General features: G+C 42.8%; 2 protein-coding genes across 2 annotated transcripts in view; both read left to right on the top strand.

Moving 5' to 3' along the window:
- Positions 1-19566, top strand: part of ARPC1A (actin related protein 2/3 complex subunit 1A) — a 341638-nt gene that overhangs the window by 219434 nt on the left and 102638 nt on the right. The window lies entirely within an intron of this gene.
- MYH16 (myosin heavy chain 16) overlaps positions 1-19566 on the top strand; it is an 82203-nt gene that overhangs the window by 14347 nt on the left and 48290 nt on the right. The window contains exons 7-15 of the mRNA XM_069084738.1: positions 62-125; positions 2302-2400; positions 3253-3356; positions 5312-5450; positions 6818-7086; positions 9445-9615; positions 12761-12943; positions 14390-14516; positions 18522-18580. Of these exons, the coding sequence (XP_068940839.1) occupies positions 62-125; positions 2302-2400; positions 3253-3356; positions 5312-5450; positions 6818-7086; positions 9445-9615; positions 12761-12943; positions 14390-14516; positions 18522-18580 (1215 nt within the window). The remainder of the gene's footprint in view (positions 1-61; positions 126-2301; positions 2401-3252; positions 3357-5311; positions 5451-6817; positions 7087-9444; positions 9616-12760; positions 12944-14389; positions 14517-18521; positions 18581-19566) is intronic.

Genomic DNA, 19566 nt, shown 5'->3' with positions numbered 1-19566 from the left:
CTTCTTCTTCTTCTTCTTCTTCTTCTTCTTCTTCTTCTTCTTCTTCTCCTTTTTTTCTCAGGGCAAGTTTATCCGAATCCACTTCGGCACCACTGGCAAGCTAGCTGGGGCTGACATTGAGAGCTGTAAGTTGCTGCTAGCTTTCGGCATTTGGGAGGCTTTTTCTGGGATCCTAAATCTGTTGAAATGGACTTTTAGGAAGGGCATGGTTGCATCCAGAGAAGGGTAACCAGAAGGATCAAGGGCTTTGAGTCCATCAATCTATCAACCACCACCAAATGAAGCTTAGCTTAACAAATTCAAGGTCTTCCACTGCGTGTGGGGTCATCTCCAATCTGTCTGACCTATGTCTTGCCGCTGGGTTCAGATGACCTTGGAGAAGAGAGTGAGGCTGATGACTTTGCACAGCCCAGTTTAAATCCAATTCACTTGCAAGTCAAGATGTTACCTTTCTGATATCATTGGTCCTCTTTGAGAACAAAGGACAAAAAAGTGAAGTGCTAGGGATACAAAGAAATACAAAAATAGTCCTTTCCCTCAAGGGGATTACATTCTAATGGGAAGACAACATGTAAATAACTGGGTCCACACAAGTTATATGAGAGTAGATGGAAGGTGCTATTCCGTAGTGAGGGCCCAGTTAAGATCGATAACATAATTTTGTAGTTAACCAATCAACTCAACAAGCATTTACCATTGTGGCCTTATGATTTCCTCCATGTCCATTCAAGGATACATGAATAGAAGTGAAAGAAGTGAATGATGAGAATGAGCCAGAGTTTGGGAAGGTAGACAGAGAAGCAAGATATTTGAGAGTAGATCGTGTTGAATTGAATTAGCGGACCAAGGGGGTCAAGCTAAGGAAAGGAGAAGAGTATGGCTAGTATAGGGATCATGGTCTGGGGAAGGACTGGAGGAAAAAGAAGTCACAGTGAGCATAAAGAACAGAGTGGAGGGTTATAAGGCAGAGGGAAAGTCGAATGATGAAAACTTTTGATCAGTTAAAGAAATGTTGAAGTTTATGAATATGGAAGTGAACACTTTTGAGTTAGGGCAAGATCAAGGATTTGATCATTTCTCTGTGTAGCTGGGGCAGAGCAGAGGAGCAGGTCATGAGAACTGAATAGACCGAGGAACTGGCAAGTTAGATTATTTGAGGAGGCATCAGTATGTGTGCTGAAGTCCTTTAGTATAGGAGCAGAAATTGGGGTAGGAAGGAAGAGTATAGGCCAAGCACTGAACATATTGAGGAAGGAAGGAAGAAGAACGTTTTAGGGATTAATGCTTAATAGAGGATCTGGATTAGGGGGATACATTTGTATAGTATAACTTTAAAGGAGAAGTTGTTGAGTGATGGTGGTAGAGGAATGGCAATGGGGAGTAAGGAATATTTTAACTCCCTTATAGCAACCAGTGAGTAGAGGGAGAGGAGTGATGAGAGAAGGTGTAGCTTATGCTTGAAGGGAAGCAATGTCATCAGGGAGTCAGATCTCAGTGGATGACAGAAGATGGAAGGAGTGAGAGAGGAAGAGGCTTAAGAGAAAAGGAAGTTTGAACTCAAAATCTTGTGGAAATAAATGTTGAATACTAAAAATAAATAAATTAATTCTGGGAAAAAAAAAAGAAAAGGAGGTTTGTTAATTATGGAGCAGATGATCCAGGGGGAACAGTGGAAGGGGTGGGAAGATTTGGAGTGGGACACTGGGGAGAAGGGAAAGGTAGGACTGAGACAGATGAGAGTGAGGGAACAGACCAATGGGGATGAAGAAAGGTGACTGTATGTTGGAAATTGGATTCAGAATCACTGGGTTAGAGAGGATACAAGAGAGTGACAATGCACTATTAAGGAATGAGTCTAGGCATAGCACTAGTGGTTAGAGAAAGGTCCATTGGGAGAAATACATGATCAGAATATACAATGTCCTCCCTTCAGACCTAATCTCATAGCTGGTGGTGATATTCTGTCCTGGAAGGCCCCAACGTCTGCTTCATAACAAGCAGGTGTGGGAAGAGGCACGGAATAGCAATGAGGGGCTATTGATGCCAGACCTGCACTGTAGAAAGTCTTGTGGGAGCAGGAGTAGGGGTACAGATGGGGGGGGGGGGGGGAGGGGAGGGGGATCCTGTTCCAGAGCAGTGGAGAAAGACCTAGGATGGGGCTGACAGAGTAGGGAGGCAACATCCCACAACTTCCAACTGTGTTAGGCATGTATTATTCCCCCAAGTGTTCTCTTTTTTTCCCCACGGTTAATATAAGAACAAATTGTGCATTAACTTGTATCTATATTTTTTTTTCTTTAGATCTCTTAGAGAAATCTCGAGTCATTTCCCAGCAAGCTGCTGAGAGAGGCTACCATATCTTCTACCAGATCCTTTCTAATAAGAAGCCTGAACTTCTTGGTAAAGAACTGTCTCTATGTCCTCCTTTCCTCAGAAATTGAAATGCCTGGTTTGTCCATTGCTTTCAATATGAAAGGAACCCCTATTCCACCCTCACCATGCTATTAGCCAGTCTTATTGATGCCTTCATAGTCTCTGATAATCTCTTCAAGTTGAGAATCATATCCTTGGAATAAGACTATTCAAGAAGAAATAGTGGGCTTGGGATTTAAGGAAAGGAATCCATGTGGGACAGTAGAAGAGACAAAATGGTGCTGTGGAAAGTGTCAAATCTGGAATACAGGACGTGAGTTCAAACCCCAGCTCTACCATTTACTCCCTTGTGTGACCTTACCCAAGTCACTTAACGTTTCCTGCTCTCAATTTCTACATCTGCAAAATTATAGGGCTGGACTAGATGACCTGGAAGGTCCCTTTCAGCTCTAACTCAATGAACCCACTGTCCTGCTCACTCATACCATTTCATTGGCCCCTTTGACCACTTGAGTCTTGGGTTGGTTTTTTTTGTGATAATTAGAAAGAGGAGTAGGGGGGCAGACAAGAAAGGGGGAAGTAGGAAGGAAGATAAGTGGAAGGATGGGATGCCCCCCAACCATTGGAGCCTTTTTCCTCTGGCTCTTTGTGCTATCTCAAGTCTTAACTGGGTTGTTGCAAGTCTGCAGGATGGTCTTTTGTCAAGTGCCAGAGGAAATGTCCTCTGAAATTTCACAAGAGGTCCATGAGAAGTCTAATGGTAACCAGTACAGTGAGGCACAGTGATATTTGTCTTTTCACCCCCATGCCCGTGCTTTTACTTCCATTGGTGCTGCTGTCGGTCATCATGGAGTTCTCTTGATTTCTCTTTTTCTACAGAAAGTTTGCTCCTGGTGCCCAATCCCAAGGAATACCACTGGATAAGCCAGGGTGTCACTGTTGTCGATAACATGGACGATGGGGAAGAATTACAGATCACAGATGTGAGTGTGAAAGGACAGCAATTGGTACAAAGTGATGGTGGAAACAGTGTGGGAGAGGGTAATGATTTGGAGTCAAAGCCTTCAGGAGTTCACATCCTGGCTCTGTTAGTTACTTCCTGTGCGGCCTTGGGAAGGCCTTTTAGCCTCAGTTTCCTCATTTGTAAAATAGGAAGGAAAGAAAACAAGTGCTATTAGCCAGACACTTTACAAATGTTATCTCCCTGGATCCTTACAACAACCCTGGGAATGTACATGCTCTTATTATTTTTCCCATTTTGCAGTTGAGGAAACTGAGGCAGATCAAGGACAAATGACTTGTCCAGGATCACATAGTAAATGTCTGAGGCTGGATTTGAATGCAGGACTTCCTGACTCCAGTCTGAGTGCTCAAACAAACTGAAACCTGGGAAAGACCTTAGTTTAAAAAAGCTAAGGTCTCCCCCTGCATCCAGGGCCATCTCTAGTTGTCCTGATCTATATCTGGCCACTGGACCCAGATGACTCCAGAGGAGATAGTGAGGCTGGTGACTTTGCACCGCCCTTCCTCACTTAAATCCAATTCACTTGCAAGTCATGGCATCACCTTCCTGATGTCATGGTCCTCTTCTAGAATGAAGGACAAATAAGCATTTAGCTGACTCTAACAGGGATAACAGCAGCACCCACCTGCCAGGGTTGTTTTGAGAATCAAATGATAAATGAACTAACATATGTGAAATGCTTTATAGGCATTAAAGCACTATATAAATGCTGGCTATTATTAATAACAATAATTATATGTTAATTACACATTAATTTAACAACAACAATAATAATAATAGTCAGTTGAAGCTTGGAAAAGAGAAACCTAAGGGATAACGTGGTGGCCACCTTGAGGGAAGAAGCCTGGTACAATACAGAGTGTGGGCTCTAGGCTGGGAAGATTCTTCCTTTTATGGGCCTGGGGAGGAAGGGATGGTTGCTGCTGGCAGGCTCCAGGTCCAGGCCTGCTGCAGGGACCAGGCAAATAGCTGAATATCCTGGCAACAGAGAAACTGTATTAGCTTAGGGAAAGAGCCTGTTACTCCAAAGCTACAGACAGTCTAGTTCATGCTGTAGAGTAAACAGAGTCTTAATGAACCGGTGAGCAGGGTGTTAACTTAGGGCACAGATTGTTCCCTCATAAGAAATTGATTTCCTCAGAAGATCTATCTATTTAAACAGACACTCGTTCAATAACTTGAGACTCGGGAAAATATTGATTGGGATTGTTCCTCCCCAGTGTTTAAATTATAAAAGCCCCAGGGTATTCTACAGTCAGAAAAATATAGATATTGTTATTTTGCCAAGCTCAAAACTAGAAATAAATTCTGACCAATGTGATTTTGGTCAAGATATTTAAGGTAAATCTGGACAATTATCTATAATGAACTTGAGATATGGGGTCCTGTCTTAGTTAGAATTTCAGCTAGGAAATATTACATTTCTTTTCAAAATTTAATTTTTTTGGATATCTTTTGTTTGTTTTTTTCCATCCCCATCATCTCTAAATGTCCTTTCACCTCTCTCACCCCGAAAGCCATGCCTTTTAACAGAGAATAAAAAAGGAAGAGGAGGAAAAAAATTAGATCAGCAAAACAAAGCAACATATTAACTGAATCTGACAGTCTATACAATTGGAAACATTGCCTTTCAATGAATGTTGGGAAAGGATCTGATTTGTGGGTCATTGTTTGAAGATGATAGACATTTCCCTGAGAACAAGCAAAAGGCGCTATTCCTGACTTTAGGATATTGTTGACCTGCTGGGAGATAGAGATAGAGATGTGTGTGTGTATGGTGTGTGTGTGCGTGTGAATATATACACATACATATGTGCTTATGTAGACAGACTCTCTCCTTGGGTGATGTGAGATGAGGATTCAGTCCTTCATCAAGCCCTTTGTTGAGCATGTCTCTTCCCTGCTAATTTCTAGGTGGCTTTTGATGTCCTGGGTTTCCTAGCAGAGGAGAAGATTGGGGTTTACAAACTTACTGGGGGCATCATGCATTTCGGGAACATGAAATTCAAGCAGAAACCAAGGGAGGAGCAGGCAGAAGTGGACACCACCGAGGGTAGGTTGTTTGGCCAAGAATATAGGCCAGGGCTGTCCAGAAGCAAACCAATCATGCAATGGTCAGCAGGGTCATGTGTTTTGTTTGTTCATTTGTTTTGGTGAGGCAATTGGGGTTAAGTTACTTGCCTAGGGTCACACAGCTAGTAAGTGTGTCAAGTGTCTGGTCCGGGACTGGATTTGAACTCAGGTCCTCCTGACTTCAGGGCTGGTGGTCTATCTACTGTGCTACTGGCTGCCCCAAGCAGGGCCATGGTAATGTAATGACTGTCACCCTGACTACCACTGAAAAGATTCAATTAGTCCCTCGATGAGCATTGCTTCCTTAGGCTTGGTGATACACAGAAAAGGCGGAAGGTGGTCCCTGCTCCCAAGGAGCTCATATTCTTATTGAGGAGGTGACAAGTAAATAAATATCTCCATAGGAGATATAAATGTATAGGAGTATAAATGGAAGGTGGGGCAGCTGGGTGGGGCACTGGTTAGAGCACCAGGGCCTGGAGTCAGAAAGGTTCATCTTCATGAGTTCAAATTCAGCTTCAGACACTTGCTAGTTGTGTGACCCTGGACAAGTCACTTAACCCTGTTTGCCTCAATTTCCTCATCTGTAAAACGAGCTGGAGAAGGAAATTGCAAGCCACTCCAGTGTTTTTGCTGAGAAAACCCCAAATGGTGATATGTTTGAAATGACTGAACAACAACAAATAGAAGGTGGTCTCAGAAGGAAGGGGCTAGAAGCTAGGAAGACTGGGGAAGGCCTCCTATAGAAGGTAGGATTTGGGCTGAATCCTAAAGAAATCCAAGGAAACCAAGAGGCAGAAGTGTGGAGGGAGAGCGTTTCAGGCATGGGGCCAGACAGTACAAATGGTATTGGGAGATGGGTAACATAGGTGAGGAGGTTGTGGGGGTGCAGTGGAGAGAGTTCCTGACCTAGCAAGGAAGCCAGAGACCTCGATTCAGGTCCTAGATCTGTTCCTAGCTAGCTTTGTGACCTTGGACATGTCACTTCCCCTCTGGTTCTCTGATTTCTTTTCTGAAAAAAGAAGAGTTTAGAATAAAATGATATCTGAGATTCCTTCACAAATATGACCTAATGTTATCTTCACAGCAACCTTGGGAGGTGGGTGCTACTATTAGCCCCAATTTACAGATAAGGAAACAGAGGTGAGCAGAGGTTTAAGTATCGCACAACTATTAAGTGTCTGAGGCTGGATTTGAGCTCAGGACTGAGTAACTCCACCTTCTCTACCAGCTGACATAGCTGCCTAAGATCATACCACCACATTATGTTGTACTGCCTATGTGACACGGAGGTGCTATATGTGTCCATAAGGACCCAGGGATCCTTTTCTTTTTTACCTTCAACAGTGGCTGATAAAGTCGCCCACCTCATGGGTCTCAACTCTGGTGAGCTGCAGAAGGGCATCACCAGGCCTCGAGTCAAAGTCGGTAACGAGTTTGTGCAGAAGGGTCAGAACATGGATCAGTGCAACAATTCCATCGGTGCCCTGGGCAAAGCCATTTATGACAAAATGTTCAAGTGGCTCGTGGCCAGGATTAACAAGACATTGGACACCAAGATGCAGAGACAGTTCTTCATCGGGGTGCTGGACATCGCTGGCTTTGAGATCTTTGAGGTATTTTGAGCTCTGCTGAGGCAAGAGCCTTTTCTTTCTGTTTCTCCTGTTTTTGACCTCGGTGTCTGGGTCTGGGCCACGTTGGTTCTGATCTTGGTTCATGCCTCTTGTAGAACACAGCCCATTAGAGCAGCAGTCCAAGCTGGCCCGGGTGTCTCTCCTGCTCTGCTCTGCAGAGAGAATGAATGGAACTGGGCAAAGAAGTAAACTTATAAAGGTCCATCTGCTCTCATCATGACCCTGCTACTGTGGGGTCACAGTAATAGTTAATACTATAATATTTATTAATATTATAATAGTAATAATAAAATAACAACTAGCATTTACATAATGCTTACTATGCGCAGGCACTTTGGTAAGTGTTTTACAAATATTATCTCATTTGATCCTCACAGCCCTGGGAGGGTATAGCGGCAACAACACTGGCATACCCAGGATGGCTGCTAGCACAGGTTCTTAGACTTGCTTTACTAAGAAAGCTAGCTTTTTAAGGGGTCAACAATCTTTTTTAATCACATTCACTAGTTCAGGGGAAAAGTCAGAACCCTGAACTTCAGAAAAAATACAAGCAGAGAAATAAAGACCAACAGACAGGGCTCTGACTGCCTGAATCAACTAGACACTTTAGATACATCCCTGGATGGAGAGAACCTTTACATCTGAGCAGGTGGGGAGCTCTGAACATCCTGCCACTCAGAATCTCGACCAGGAAATCACAAGATCCTTCTCAGAAGTGAGCCCCCAAAGCAAAATTATCAGCTCAGAGTATATATACACTTCTCAGAGCTAGAAGACATCACAATCTCTCCTGACTTAGTGCCTAGAAATTAGCAAAAGGTGTGAAAGCCTTCCTACAAGCAAGCCTTCGCTAAGCAAGCTTCCCTTAATGGGCTCCACCTGAGGCCTATTAACAGGAGGGGAATATCTTACATCCCATTAACATTACAGTGGGGGGTGCTATGGTTGTCCCCATTTTGCAGTTGAGGAAACTGAAGCGAACAGAAGTTAGTTTGCCCAAGGTCACACAACTGGTAAGTGTCTGAGGCTGGATCTGAAATAAGGTCTTCGTGACTTCAGGCCCAGCACTCAATCTGTTAATCCATCTAGGTCTATTTCCATATATCTATTTTCTCCTTTTAATTAGAAGGCCAGAAAGGCAGCATGGCATAATGGATGGAGAGAGATAACCTTGGAGTCAGGAAGGTTTTGGTTCAAATCCTGATGCTGACCCATATTAATAGTGTGACTGCAGGCACCCCAGACAATTCTCTAAGACTAAGTTAGAAAGCAGTCTTTGATTAGCAGAAGGAGCTTCCATACTAGGAGTTCTCTATACAGATGAAAGCACAGGTCAGGATCCTCCCCCCACCCAAAAACATAAAAATGTGTACTTGCCTTCAGTCTAATTTCTTGGTGGAAGAGTAGATAGAACCCTGGACCTGGAGTCAGGAAGACCTGAGTTTAAATCCAGCCTCAGGCACTTACTAGTTGTGTGAACCTGGACAAATTATTTAACCACTATCTGCCTCAGTTTCTCCATGTAACATAATAATAGCCCTTACCTCCCAGAGTTGTTATGAGGACCAAATGAGATAATATTGGTAAAGCTCTTAGCACAGTGTCTGGCACATAGTAGGTACTCAATAAATGCTAATTACTATCACCATCATAATCATCATCAGTAGTCATAATAATTAATTTCTTTAGACTCCAGGATGATTTCTTTTAGCCCTGAGAGGTTATGCTAATTTGTGTGATTTCTTTTCTCCGGTGGAGGAGGATTAGATTGGAACTGTTATTTCACTGGTACAGGGAAGTTCTAGTAAGGACACTCCCTCTACCAATGCAGATTGGCACCTCCTTTGCTACTCAGTCTTAGAGGGTTGTCCAGGGGCAGCCTAAGTGCTGAAATGGATAGAGCTCAGGGCTTGGAGCCAGGGAAACCAGAGCTAAAATACCGCCTCAGACACTTACTAGCTGTGTGACCCTGGACAGGTCACTTAACATCTGCATCAATTTCTTCATCTGTAAAATGAGGATAATAATGATTGTTGTGAGGATCAAATGAGACAATATCTGTAAAGTACTTTGCAAATTGTAAAGTACCACATAAATGCTGGCTATCATTGGTATTACACCCAGGGCCCCCTAGTCTGTGTATGTTGGAAGTAGGATTTGCTGACATGGAAGCCACACCTCTAGCCGTGCCTGCATGCTGGCTCTCTATGACTTCGATTATGCATTGAAACAGCTTCACATCTCAGGCAGCATGGAAGGCCCTATACGTGCCAATGTAGTCCTATTCTGTAGAAGAGTCTACTTTTCACTATCTTCCTTCTTTCGATTCTTCCTTTGCAGTTTAACAGCTTTGAGCAGCTCTGCATCAACTTCACCAACGAGAAGCTGCAGCAGTTTTTCAACCATCACATGTTTGTGCTGGAGCAGGAGGAGTACAAGAGGGAGGGCATTGAATGGGTCTTCATTGACTTTGGTCTGGACCTACAAGCCTGCATCGACCTTCTGGAAAAGGTAATGTTCCTTTTGAGAGAGATTAGAGAAAAGGGAACCTGAGCTCATCAATGGGCTACACATTCAAGACAATTAGAAACCCAGGATCTCATCTCGTCATCTCATTCCTTCCCTTCCCTTTTCCCCTTTCCCCTTTCCCCTTTCCCCTTTCCCTCTTTCCCTCTTTCCCCTTCCCTTCCCTTCCCTTCCCTTCCCTTCCCTTCCCTTCCTTTCCCTTCCCTTCTCTACCCATCTCTTCCCTTCCCTTCTCTTCCCTTCCCTTTCCATTCAAATTCAACTCAAGATTTATTAAGCCCCCTCCCTATTCAAGGAGCTAGAGGGGAAAGGACAAAAATGGAACTCACATTTTATTGCACACGATGGAAAAGTATGTTACAAGATAAATTGAGGAAGGAGAGAACATGAACAAAGAGTGGGTCCAGAAAGCCTTGCATGAAGAGGTAGTACCTGAGCTAAGCTTTGAAGAAAGTTATGGATTCTAAGAGGTGAAAATGAAGGGTGCATTCCAAGCATGGAGGAAGGTCAGCCTATACAAAGGTATAGCCACTGGGAATGGATTGCTGAGTTCAAGGAAACAGCTGGTTGGTCACTTTGGCTGGACAGGAGAGTGGGTGAGGGAGAGTAAAGTGAAATGCCTGGGAAACAGGCTGGAGGCAGATTATGAAAGGCTTTCAATGCCAAGGTGAGGAGCTTGTGCTTTATCCTAGAGGCAATAGGAACATTGGAGTAAGGAATGACACAGTCAAACCAGTGCTTTTGGTAACTGTGATGTATCAGAAAGGAGAGACTTGAAATATAAAAAAGGAATTTTGATCATCATTACTGTCATTATATCTTACCCTCATTTTTTAGATTAAATTTTATTTTATTTTAAAGATCTAGCTTCCTCCCTCCAACCATTCTTCTCTCTCCATGAGAAAGCAAGGAAAAGAAAACCCCTGATACAGAGATGTATAATCGAGCAAAACAAATTTTCTCATTGGCCTTCTCCCCTAAAACATTTCTCAATCTGCACTCTGAGTCCATAAGCTTTTCATCAGGTGGTGGGCAGAATGTTTCGTCATGAGTCCTCCAGAATCCTCTTTGGTCGTTGTGTTGATCAGAGTTCCCCAGTCGTTCAGAAGTCTTTTGTTATCATTGTATAAATTGTTTTCCTGGTTCTGCTCACTTCATTTTGCATCTGTTCATATGAGTCTTTCCAGGTTTCTCTGAAACTATCCCCTTCATAATTTCACAATAGTATTCCATCACATACATATACCATAGCTTGTTCAGTCATTCCCCTGTGGATGGCCATCCTCCTTGGTTTCCAGTTCTTTGCCACTAAAAAGAGTTGCTATGGATATTTTTGTATATATGGGTCTTTTCCCTCTTTCTTTGGTCTCTGGGGTAAAGTCCTGGTATTATATACCTTACATTCATATATGGCTTTACAATCCATTTTCAGTGGCTCCCACATATTCCTTTGTGTTATTTGTTCCTTTCTATAGTGTAGTATAATTAAAAGATCCAGAATCAGGGAAACTAGTTGCAAATTCCTAGATTGGTTCCTTCCCACCCAGGTGACTGGGGGCAAGTCACTAATATTTTCTGTCTTTCAGGTTTATCATCTATAAAATGAGAACCTGATCTAGGTGATCTCTAAGACCTCTTCCAGCTCCAAATCTATTTACATTTTACAAGTAATATGATTTACCCAAGGCCACTTCACTAGCAAGTCAGAGAATCATATATCATCAGAGCTAGAAAGTACTAAAAAAAACTATGTGTCACATAGCTTTAGAGCTAGAAGGGACAACAGAGATGATCTAGCTCAACTCTCATTTTACAGATGAGGAAACTGAGGCTTGTGACTTGCCCAAGGTCACTCAGGTAGTAAGTCACATGCTCTCTAAGCCTCAGTTTCCTTATCTGTAAAATGAGAGGATCTTAGTAGATGGCTAGGATATCTTCTAATACTGATTATCTGTGATTTTATAACTTAACTAAGTGGCCTGTTACTGTGATCCTACATGATGTCACTTGAGGAACACAAGGTAGATTTCCAACAGCACTTCTCCCCCCCGCCAAAAAAAAATTTCTGTCTAGAACTATAAGAGCAAGAGAGCTACAGGGTCAGCTTTAGGAAATTTTGGAATCTCTATGGAAGATGGTTTGGAGAAGGCGGAAGGCTGAAGGCAAGCAGAACAAGTAGGAGGCTACTAGGCTTGAACTAGGGTAGCTGCCATGGAATGGAAAGAAGAGAGGTGGGTGAGGAATTGACAAGGCTGGAGACTGACTGGATGGGGATGAGTGAGAGTGTAGAGCTGAACTTCTAAGCTGCAAATCTGAGTTACTGGAAAGATGGTGATTCCCTCTACAGAAATGGGGAAGTTAAGAGGCTGCATGGGTTTAGAATAATACTTTCAATCATTAACTTCCTTAATACCTTGGCAAGAATGAGTTTATCATGTGACTTTTTTTCTATGATAAGAGGACCCTAGGACTAAGTGAAAACACTGAGTGCCTAGGGATAGGAGTGGGGGAAAAGAATGGGTAAGGGTATAGGAAGGAGAAGCGGAGGTAATACAGACAGACTTCCTCTATTTCACAATTTCACTGAAGGCTGATCTTGTTCCAAGATCTATTCTGGATCCTGGCTAAGAAGGGCCAAACCAGTTTCTAGGAGCTTGAGGAAGAACTGATCAGTTCCTTCAAGCACTGATTCAAGGTTTTAGCACTATGTTGGTCAATGTTTGGACAAAGCTACCCATGGTCATACACTCAACCCCATCCCCACCCCACCCCAAGACACAGTACTCTTGGATCTCTGGAACCACGTCTTATGTTTCTAAATTTTTTTAATTAATAAGCATTCATTTTCTCTCCTCCTCTTCCCTCCCCAAAACATAAAAATTTTAACTTTGTTATTGTAAAAATAAAAAGCAAAAAGAGTCAAGCAAAACATATTTGTACATTGACCATGTCTAAAAATGTATTCCTCATTCTGCCCCCTGAATCCATCATCTCTGTCATGAGGTGGAGTAGTATATGTCATCATGGGGCCCCTGGAATCCTGGTTTCTCACTGCATTGATGGGAGTTTATTTAACTGACATCACTTTTTTAATTCTGTTGCTTCCTTCTCTCCCCTTCACCTCCCCCAGCCCATGGGTATCTTTTCCATCCTAGAAGAGCAGTGTGTCTTCCCTAAAGCCACAGATGCCACTTTCAAGGCTGCCTTGTATGACAATCACTTGGGAAAATCCAATAACTTCCTCAAGCCAAAGGGAGGAGGCAAAGGCAAAGGCCCTGAAGCCCACTTTGAGCTGGTCCATTATGCTGGCACGGTAAGTCCTGGCACCAGCTGTCCATCGGCAGCCATCTGCTTTGTCGACTTCCAGCCCCAGAAAGCGCTTCCAGATGAATTATTCCAGACCCAAGCAAACACCCCAGCATATTGCCAATTCACGCTGGAATGCACTCTCAAGCACTACATGCCACAGATAGAGGAGGTGGTGAGGAAGGGGTGAATCTGCCACTATGAGGCTTCTAGATTTAGTGGCAAAGCATACCAACACTTCAGAAAAGTGTGACCTGCCAAGCAAAGGGAGGCATGCCTCCTGCTCACTCACCCTGCCCACTCCCTCCTCCTCCTGGAAAATTCCAAAGCATTGAAGCAAAGGACTGAATGTTTCAAAGCCACCTCTGGCCCTCCTGTTGAACCTGCCATTCTTTCCCTCCCCGGTTTGTAGTCCTGTTAGCCTTCAGTTTGACATCTCAGACTTGGAGAGTGGGCCAGAAATGAATACACTGGCAAAGAAGTCATGAATTCATTAGTAATTCCCAAATTGGAAAGGGGGTGGGAGGTGCTTCAACAGATTGTGACCAGCAAATCAAGATGACTTATCTACATAACCAGGACAGCTCAGATAGAAAATGTAGTTGGGAGGCTGGAGAGGGGAAGAGAGACAAGAGTGGGGGCGGATCATTGCTGCCAGAATTCTGGCTCCCCATTCATTTCTGGCACACACAGTCTCCAAGTATAATTAACAGGGGAAGGGAGCCTTTGTTCAGTAAGCTTAAAGAAAAAACCCTCCCCCTCTCTCCCCGGGGTGACTTAAAGGTTGCTGTAAGAGCTAGCCACTCGTTATTTGCCAAGTTCATGGAGACCTCTGGGAATGAGACAGCAGGGAAAGAGGAGCTTCTGGACAATGGTGTCAGGAGGCTGTACTTGAATATTCTCAAACTCAGCTCTGCCAATGAGTGGATTGCCCGGCTACCCTGAGCAGACAACAGGATGAGGACAGAAACTGCAGTGCTTCCCCTCTCCTGAAATTAAAATAGCATTTTATTTATAGCTATTGAATACCCAAAACCTAAGAAGATCAGCTACACTTCCAAGAATTGAGCCCTCAAATTCAGGCACTGATGTAAGGAGGGAACCAGTTTTTTGTCTTTGTTTTTCATTTTTACCCCGATATTGGAAATGAAAGAACAAAAAGTTTTTCTGGCTCCCTTTCTCTTTCCCTGGACTGTGCTCAGGCTGAAGGACCCAGAACATTTTCTTTCTCCTTATTTCCTCCAGCTAGATGGACACTGGTGAATTTAGTTAACCAGATCAATGTAGGCAGCCAAAATGGATGAGTCAGCTTTCTCCCGTCTTGACACCCTTCCTGCCCCCATCGCTACCCCCTGCAAATGCGCCTTGAATCAATGGGCAGGACTCATGTCCACCCATCCCTGTGAGCAGGGAGAGGAGAAAGTGGACATTGCTGTATTGTGCTTCTGTCCAGGTGGGATATAACATCACTGGCTGGCTGGAGAAGAACAAGGACCCCCTGAATGAAACTGTGGTGGGCTTGTTCCAGAAATCCAGCATGGTGCTGCTTAGCATGCTCTTTAAAGAAGAGGAGGCTGCAGGTATGGCTGATAACACCCATACATTGTCTCTCCTGCTGGTAGGAGTTTGAGGGCAAAAATGAGTTTCCTTTCCCTTTACTAGTCAATCAACAAACATTTCTAACATTTCAAACAAACTATTTACTAGGTGTTAGACACTGCATTAAGTGCTGAGGACAGAAAGGAAGAAAATAATATAATCCTTGCCCTTTAAAAGTCCACATTCAGGGGCAGCTAGGTGGCTCAGTGAATAGAGTACCGGTCCTGGAGTCAGGAGGACCTGAGTTCAAATGTGGCCTCAGACACTTAACATTTACTAGTTGTGTGACCTTGGGCAAGTCACTTAACCCCAATTGCCCTGCCTTCCCCCCTCCAGAAAAAAAAAAGTCCACATTCTAATGGGAGAAACAACATGTAAACAGCTGTACATGAAAGATCTCTCTCTGTTTCTGTCTCTGAATCTGTCTCTGTCTCTCCAGTAAAAAGGTAGTCTAAGAGTGAAGACACAAGCAACTAGGGGAGTGCATTTCACCTTTTCCCCAATTTAAAATCCTCAGAGATCCAACTTAATTTAACAAATCTCTTTCCAGTGCTAATAATAATTGTAATAATTAGCATTTGCAAAGTGCCTTAGATGTGTTATCTCGATAGATCCTCACAACAACCCTACATAGCAGGAGTCACTATCTCCATTTTATAGATGAGGAAACTGGCTGAGAGAGGCTGAGACATACCCAGGATTACATGACTAATAATTATCTGAGGTAGAATTTGAACTCAGACCTTCTTTTCTCTAAGTCTGGCGCTGTGTCCACTACATCATCTGGTTGTTTCAGTACCGTGACACAAAACCAGAAAAAAATGCAATACATTTTCTAACCTTAAGAAACTTTTAGTTAGTTGAAAAGAGAGCCTATATATATGAAACATGAAACAGGACATGAATATATGAAAGGAGAGTAAAAATGGATTACCGCATGAGGTAGTGAGTTCCCCATCACTAAAAGTACTTATGTAAAAGCTAGATGATCATTTTGTTGGGGAGGATAGGAAGTACTTGTTTGGGTATGGGTTGGAGCAGATGACCTTTTGGGTTCCTTCCAGCCCAGAAATTAGAAGACTTTAAGTGCAAATTGTGTAATATTAATCCAAAGTGTTAGAACAGTAGTTCAGAGGAGAGATGGCATCCCCAGGGACTCCCTTTATAGATGAGGTTGGATTTGAGTATCTCAGGACAGGGAGAGCCAGCTACCTCTACCATAGATGAGTCTAGGAGTCTAGGGTCTCTTTGTTTCCACCCTTACTTGGGGGTGAAACTGTATCAGAAAGGCAATGGCTTTGAAGTATCTTTAACACTTTAACAAAATTACTTCTCTGGATAATTTTCTCTTATTCAGGGATCACATTTCTATTAGGGATTAGGGTGACAAGAAAATTTATGAATATTAGCTAATGTGATTCTCTCAGGAACTGGTAGCACAAGTATTTATTATCCCCATTTCACAGATGAGGGAAGGTAGAGAGCTGAACTTGTCCAAGGTCACACAGCTAGGAAATAGCAGAGTCAGAATTCAAATCCAGGTCTACTCTTGCCAACACACCAGAGTGGCCTCTGGAATACAGGTTAAGGGACAGTCACCTCTCCCCTTTCAGATGCAGCTAGTAAGTAGTTAGAACCCAAGTGTTCACTGTAGGGCTAGAAGGTCCCTTGGCAAATGAGAAAGTCATCAAGGGCTGGGAAATGGAATCTCAGCCCAATGGAAGCAGGTAGCCTTGGCTTCTGAATCTGAAACAGCTGTGAGGGGTTTTGTCTTCTAAATTTATTGCTCTACAGATAGATTGTTGTCTTTACAACTGAGACTACCTGAGTCAGGGGTGGGGAACCTATGGCCTTGAGGTCACATGTCACCTTCTAGGTCCTTGGCTGTGGCCTTTTGGCTGAGTCCAATTTTACAGAACAAATCCTTTTTATTAAGGGGATTTTCTCTGTGAAGTTTGGATTCAGTCAAAGGAACCTAAAAACCTAGAGGGCTTCTAGGCTGTAGGTTCCTCACCCCTGGTCTGAGTACTTCACAGGTGAACGGAACTTAAAGGGATAGTTCCTAAATCACAACTCAACTATGCACACAGACTCGATATTACAAATCATCCCCCCTGGGAGTGAAGGATATGACAACCCATTTCTCTTGCCTGTTAAGGTCCAAATGCCAGTGTCATTGGGGGTGCCTTGTCTTATCTACTGTGGGGAAGGCCAGCATCACCAGGGCCTGAGTGAAGGAGCCAGGCTTTTTTAAAACCAGCACTGTTTGCTCAAAACTCTTGATGAAGTGTTCCCTGGACCTGCAGGGCCCTGGTGCTGTATGCAAAGGATACCAAGAAAGGTGAAAACATGACCTCTGCCCTTGAGGAACTCATGGTCTAGTAGGGGGAGACAGAGCATCTCCTAAAGGGACCAGGGGCTTTATGAGAAAAATGGCAATGCTAGTGCATCTTTTCCTTTCAAATAGCAAATAAGAAAGTATGCATGTTTCAAAAAAATACTTGGAAGCAACTGGTCTCAGAATCAGGAAGAGTCCAGTCCTACCTTGGATATACTAGCCCTGTGACCAGGGGCAAGTCACTTAACTTCTCAATACCGCAGGCAACTCTAAGACTCAAAATTGCAGAGTAGGTGTTGAAATATATTGATGTCAGTCACCCAGTCAGTCTGTCAGCAAGTTTCAATTAACTTCTTACTTCCTGCTAGACATTGTGCCAATTGCTGAGGACACAAAGAAAGGCTAAAACATGGTCTCTCCCCTCAAGAAATTCATATTCTAGTGGGGATAGAGAAAGTTTCCTCCAGGGAAGTTCCCTCCACCAATGAAATCACAGGTCTTGTTTAAAAACAGAATAAAACAAAATTTATGTGTGTATACACACACATATCATATCAGCTTTTTGGGGGGATGGTAGAGAATTGAAAACTGAGGGGATGCCCAACAATTGGGGAATGGCTGAACATGTATATGGTTTCTGAATGTGATTGAATACCATTGTGCTGTAAGAAATGATGCAGGGGATGGTTTTAGAAAAACCTGGGGAAACTTATATGAACTGATGTAAAGTGAAGTAAGCAGAACTAAGAGAACATTATACATAGTGACAGCAATATTGTAACAATAATCAGCTGTGAAAGACTTAGTAACTGATCAACTCTGGTCAAAAATATCTACCAAAAGTCCAAAGAAATAATGATGAAAACTGCTATCCACTTCCAGATAGAAAACTGATGGACTCAGAGTATAGATTGAAGCATAATTTTATTCTCTTTCTTTTTCATGTTCCTTGCCCCTGCCCCCAACAAGTCAATGCAAAAATTTGTTTTTGCATGACTTCATATCTGTAATGGGGTTTGTTGTTTCTTGCCTTCTCAGTGGGTGGTGGAGGGGGTATGGGGAACATGTAACTTAAAATAAAATGGAATTAAATGAAAAAAATTTAAAAAGAAAAAAACCAACTTATTTATAACAATCATTCAGTATGAAAATAGGCTTATTCTTCCCTATCTTCCTCCAAAATAATTCATCCCTCCCTTTATCTGGAAGGATTCCACACCTTCAGTCTTTTCTCTACCTAGTTCTTGACAGATGTTGATGGGTTTCATCAAGATTTTTCAAGCCCCAAAGTGAGTTGTGACTAAATGTTGTTGTTTAGTCATTTTCAGTTGTGTCTGACTCTTTGTGACCCCTTTTGGGGTTTTCTTGGCAAAGATACTGGAGTGGTTTACCATTTCCTTCTCCAGCTCATTATACAGATGGGGAAACTGAGGCAAACAGGGTTTAAGTAAGTCGACCAGCATCACACAGCTAGTAAGGATCTGAGGCTAGATTTGAACTCAGGTCTTCCTTACTCCAGGCCTGGCACTCCATCCACTTCACCACTTAGTTGTCCATCATAGCCAAACATAGAATGACCAAATGTAGAAGTGGTTATATGCTTGTTCTGGGCATAGTAATTTATAGAATGTTAATTTCTCGTTTTCAGCTGGAAGTAAGAAGCAAAAAAGAGGGTCATCCTTCATGACTGTCTCCAACTTCTACAGGGTAAGATTCCCAAGCCCTCTGTTCCAACCCCAATGCATCTACCTCTACACTTCTGAGTATTCCCAAACCAGCTACTCTTGCCTAAAGTGACTGTTTTGGCCCACAACAGATGTGCCAGCAGAATCTGAATTATTTCATTCGGTTAGTCAGTTATCCAGTCAGTCACAGGAGGTGTGTTAAGTGGAATGAACATTGGATTTAGAATTAGAGAACCTGGGTTCATGCTGCCTGTGTGTGAACTTGGGCAAGAGACTTAACCTCACTGGGGATAAGGACCCTCATTGCCAACAGGATGAGCCCTAACATCACTTCAACTTTTTTGGTTCAAACCTGTGAATCCATTGGTGTAAGGGAACTCCTTCTGCCAATGTAGATCAGCAACTGTTCTGCGAATTCTAATCTGAGTTGCTTAGAGGTATGGAAAGGTAAATTACTTCTTTAAGGTCACATAGTCAGTATGTTTCAAAGACAAGACTCAGACCCAGGATTTCCTGATTGTGAGGCTGTTTCTCTATATACTATACCATACAGTATCTCATTTTAGTTCTAAACTCTATAATTCTATTTTCAAATGTTAATTTTATTGAGCTTTGTTTTTTAAGCATTCTTACTTCGAAATACATCCCTCCATCCTTTCTCACCTTGAAAGCCATCTCCTGTAACAAAAATTAATAAAGCGGAAAGAAGGTCATTCAGTTAAACCATCCAATGCATCACCCAAGTCTGACAGTATCTGCAATATTCCACCCTGATAATTCCCTCTCCATCCCTTGCTTCCCTGCCTCTATAGTGAAGGGAGGGGACTGCATTTTCTCCTTTCTTTTCCAGGGTCAATTTTGGTCATTATAATTATGCAGCAGTAAGTTTCATTTTATTGTTTGTTTCATTTATATTGTTGTAGTCCTTGTGCATAGGTAGCTAGGTGGTGCAGTGGATAAAGTGCTGGGCTTGGAGTCAGGAAGACTTGAGTTCAAATTCAGATTGAG

The sequence above is a fragment of the Petaurus breviceps genome, unplaced genomic scaffold, assembly GCF_028583685.1.
Source record: "Petaurus breviceps papuanus isolate PSGF00001 unplaced genomic scaffold, PetGlider_PUasm1.0 175, whole genome shotgun sequence".
In the NCBI taxonomy this organism is placed as follows: domain Eukaryota; kingdom Metazoa; phylum Chordata; class Mammalia; order Diprotodontia; family Petauridae; genus Petaurus; species Petaurus breviceps.
Note: the sequence above shows the minus strand (reverse complement) of the source record. Positions and strands in the feature narration are given on the sequence as shown.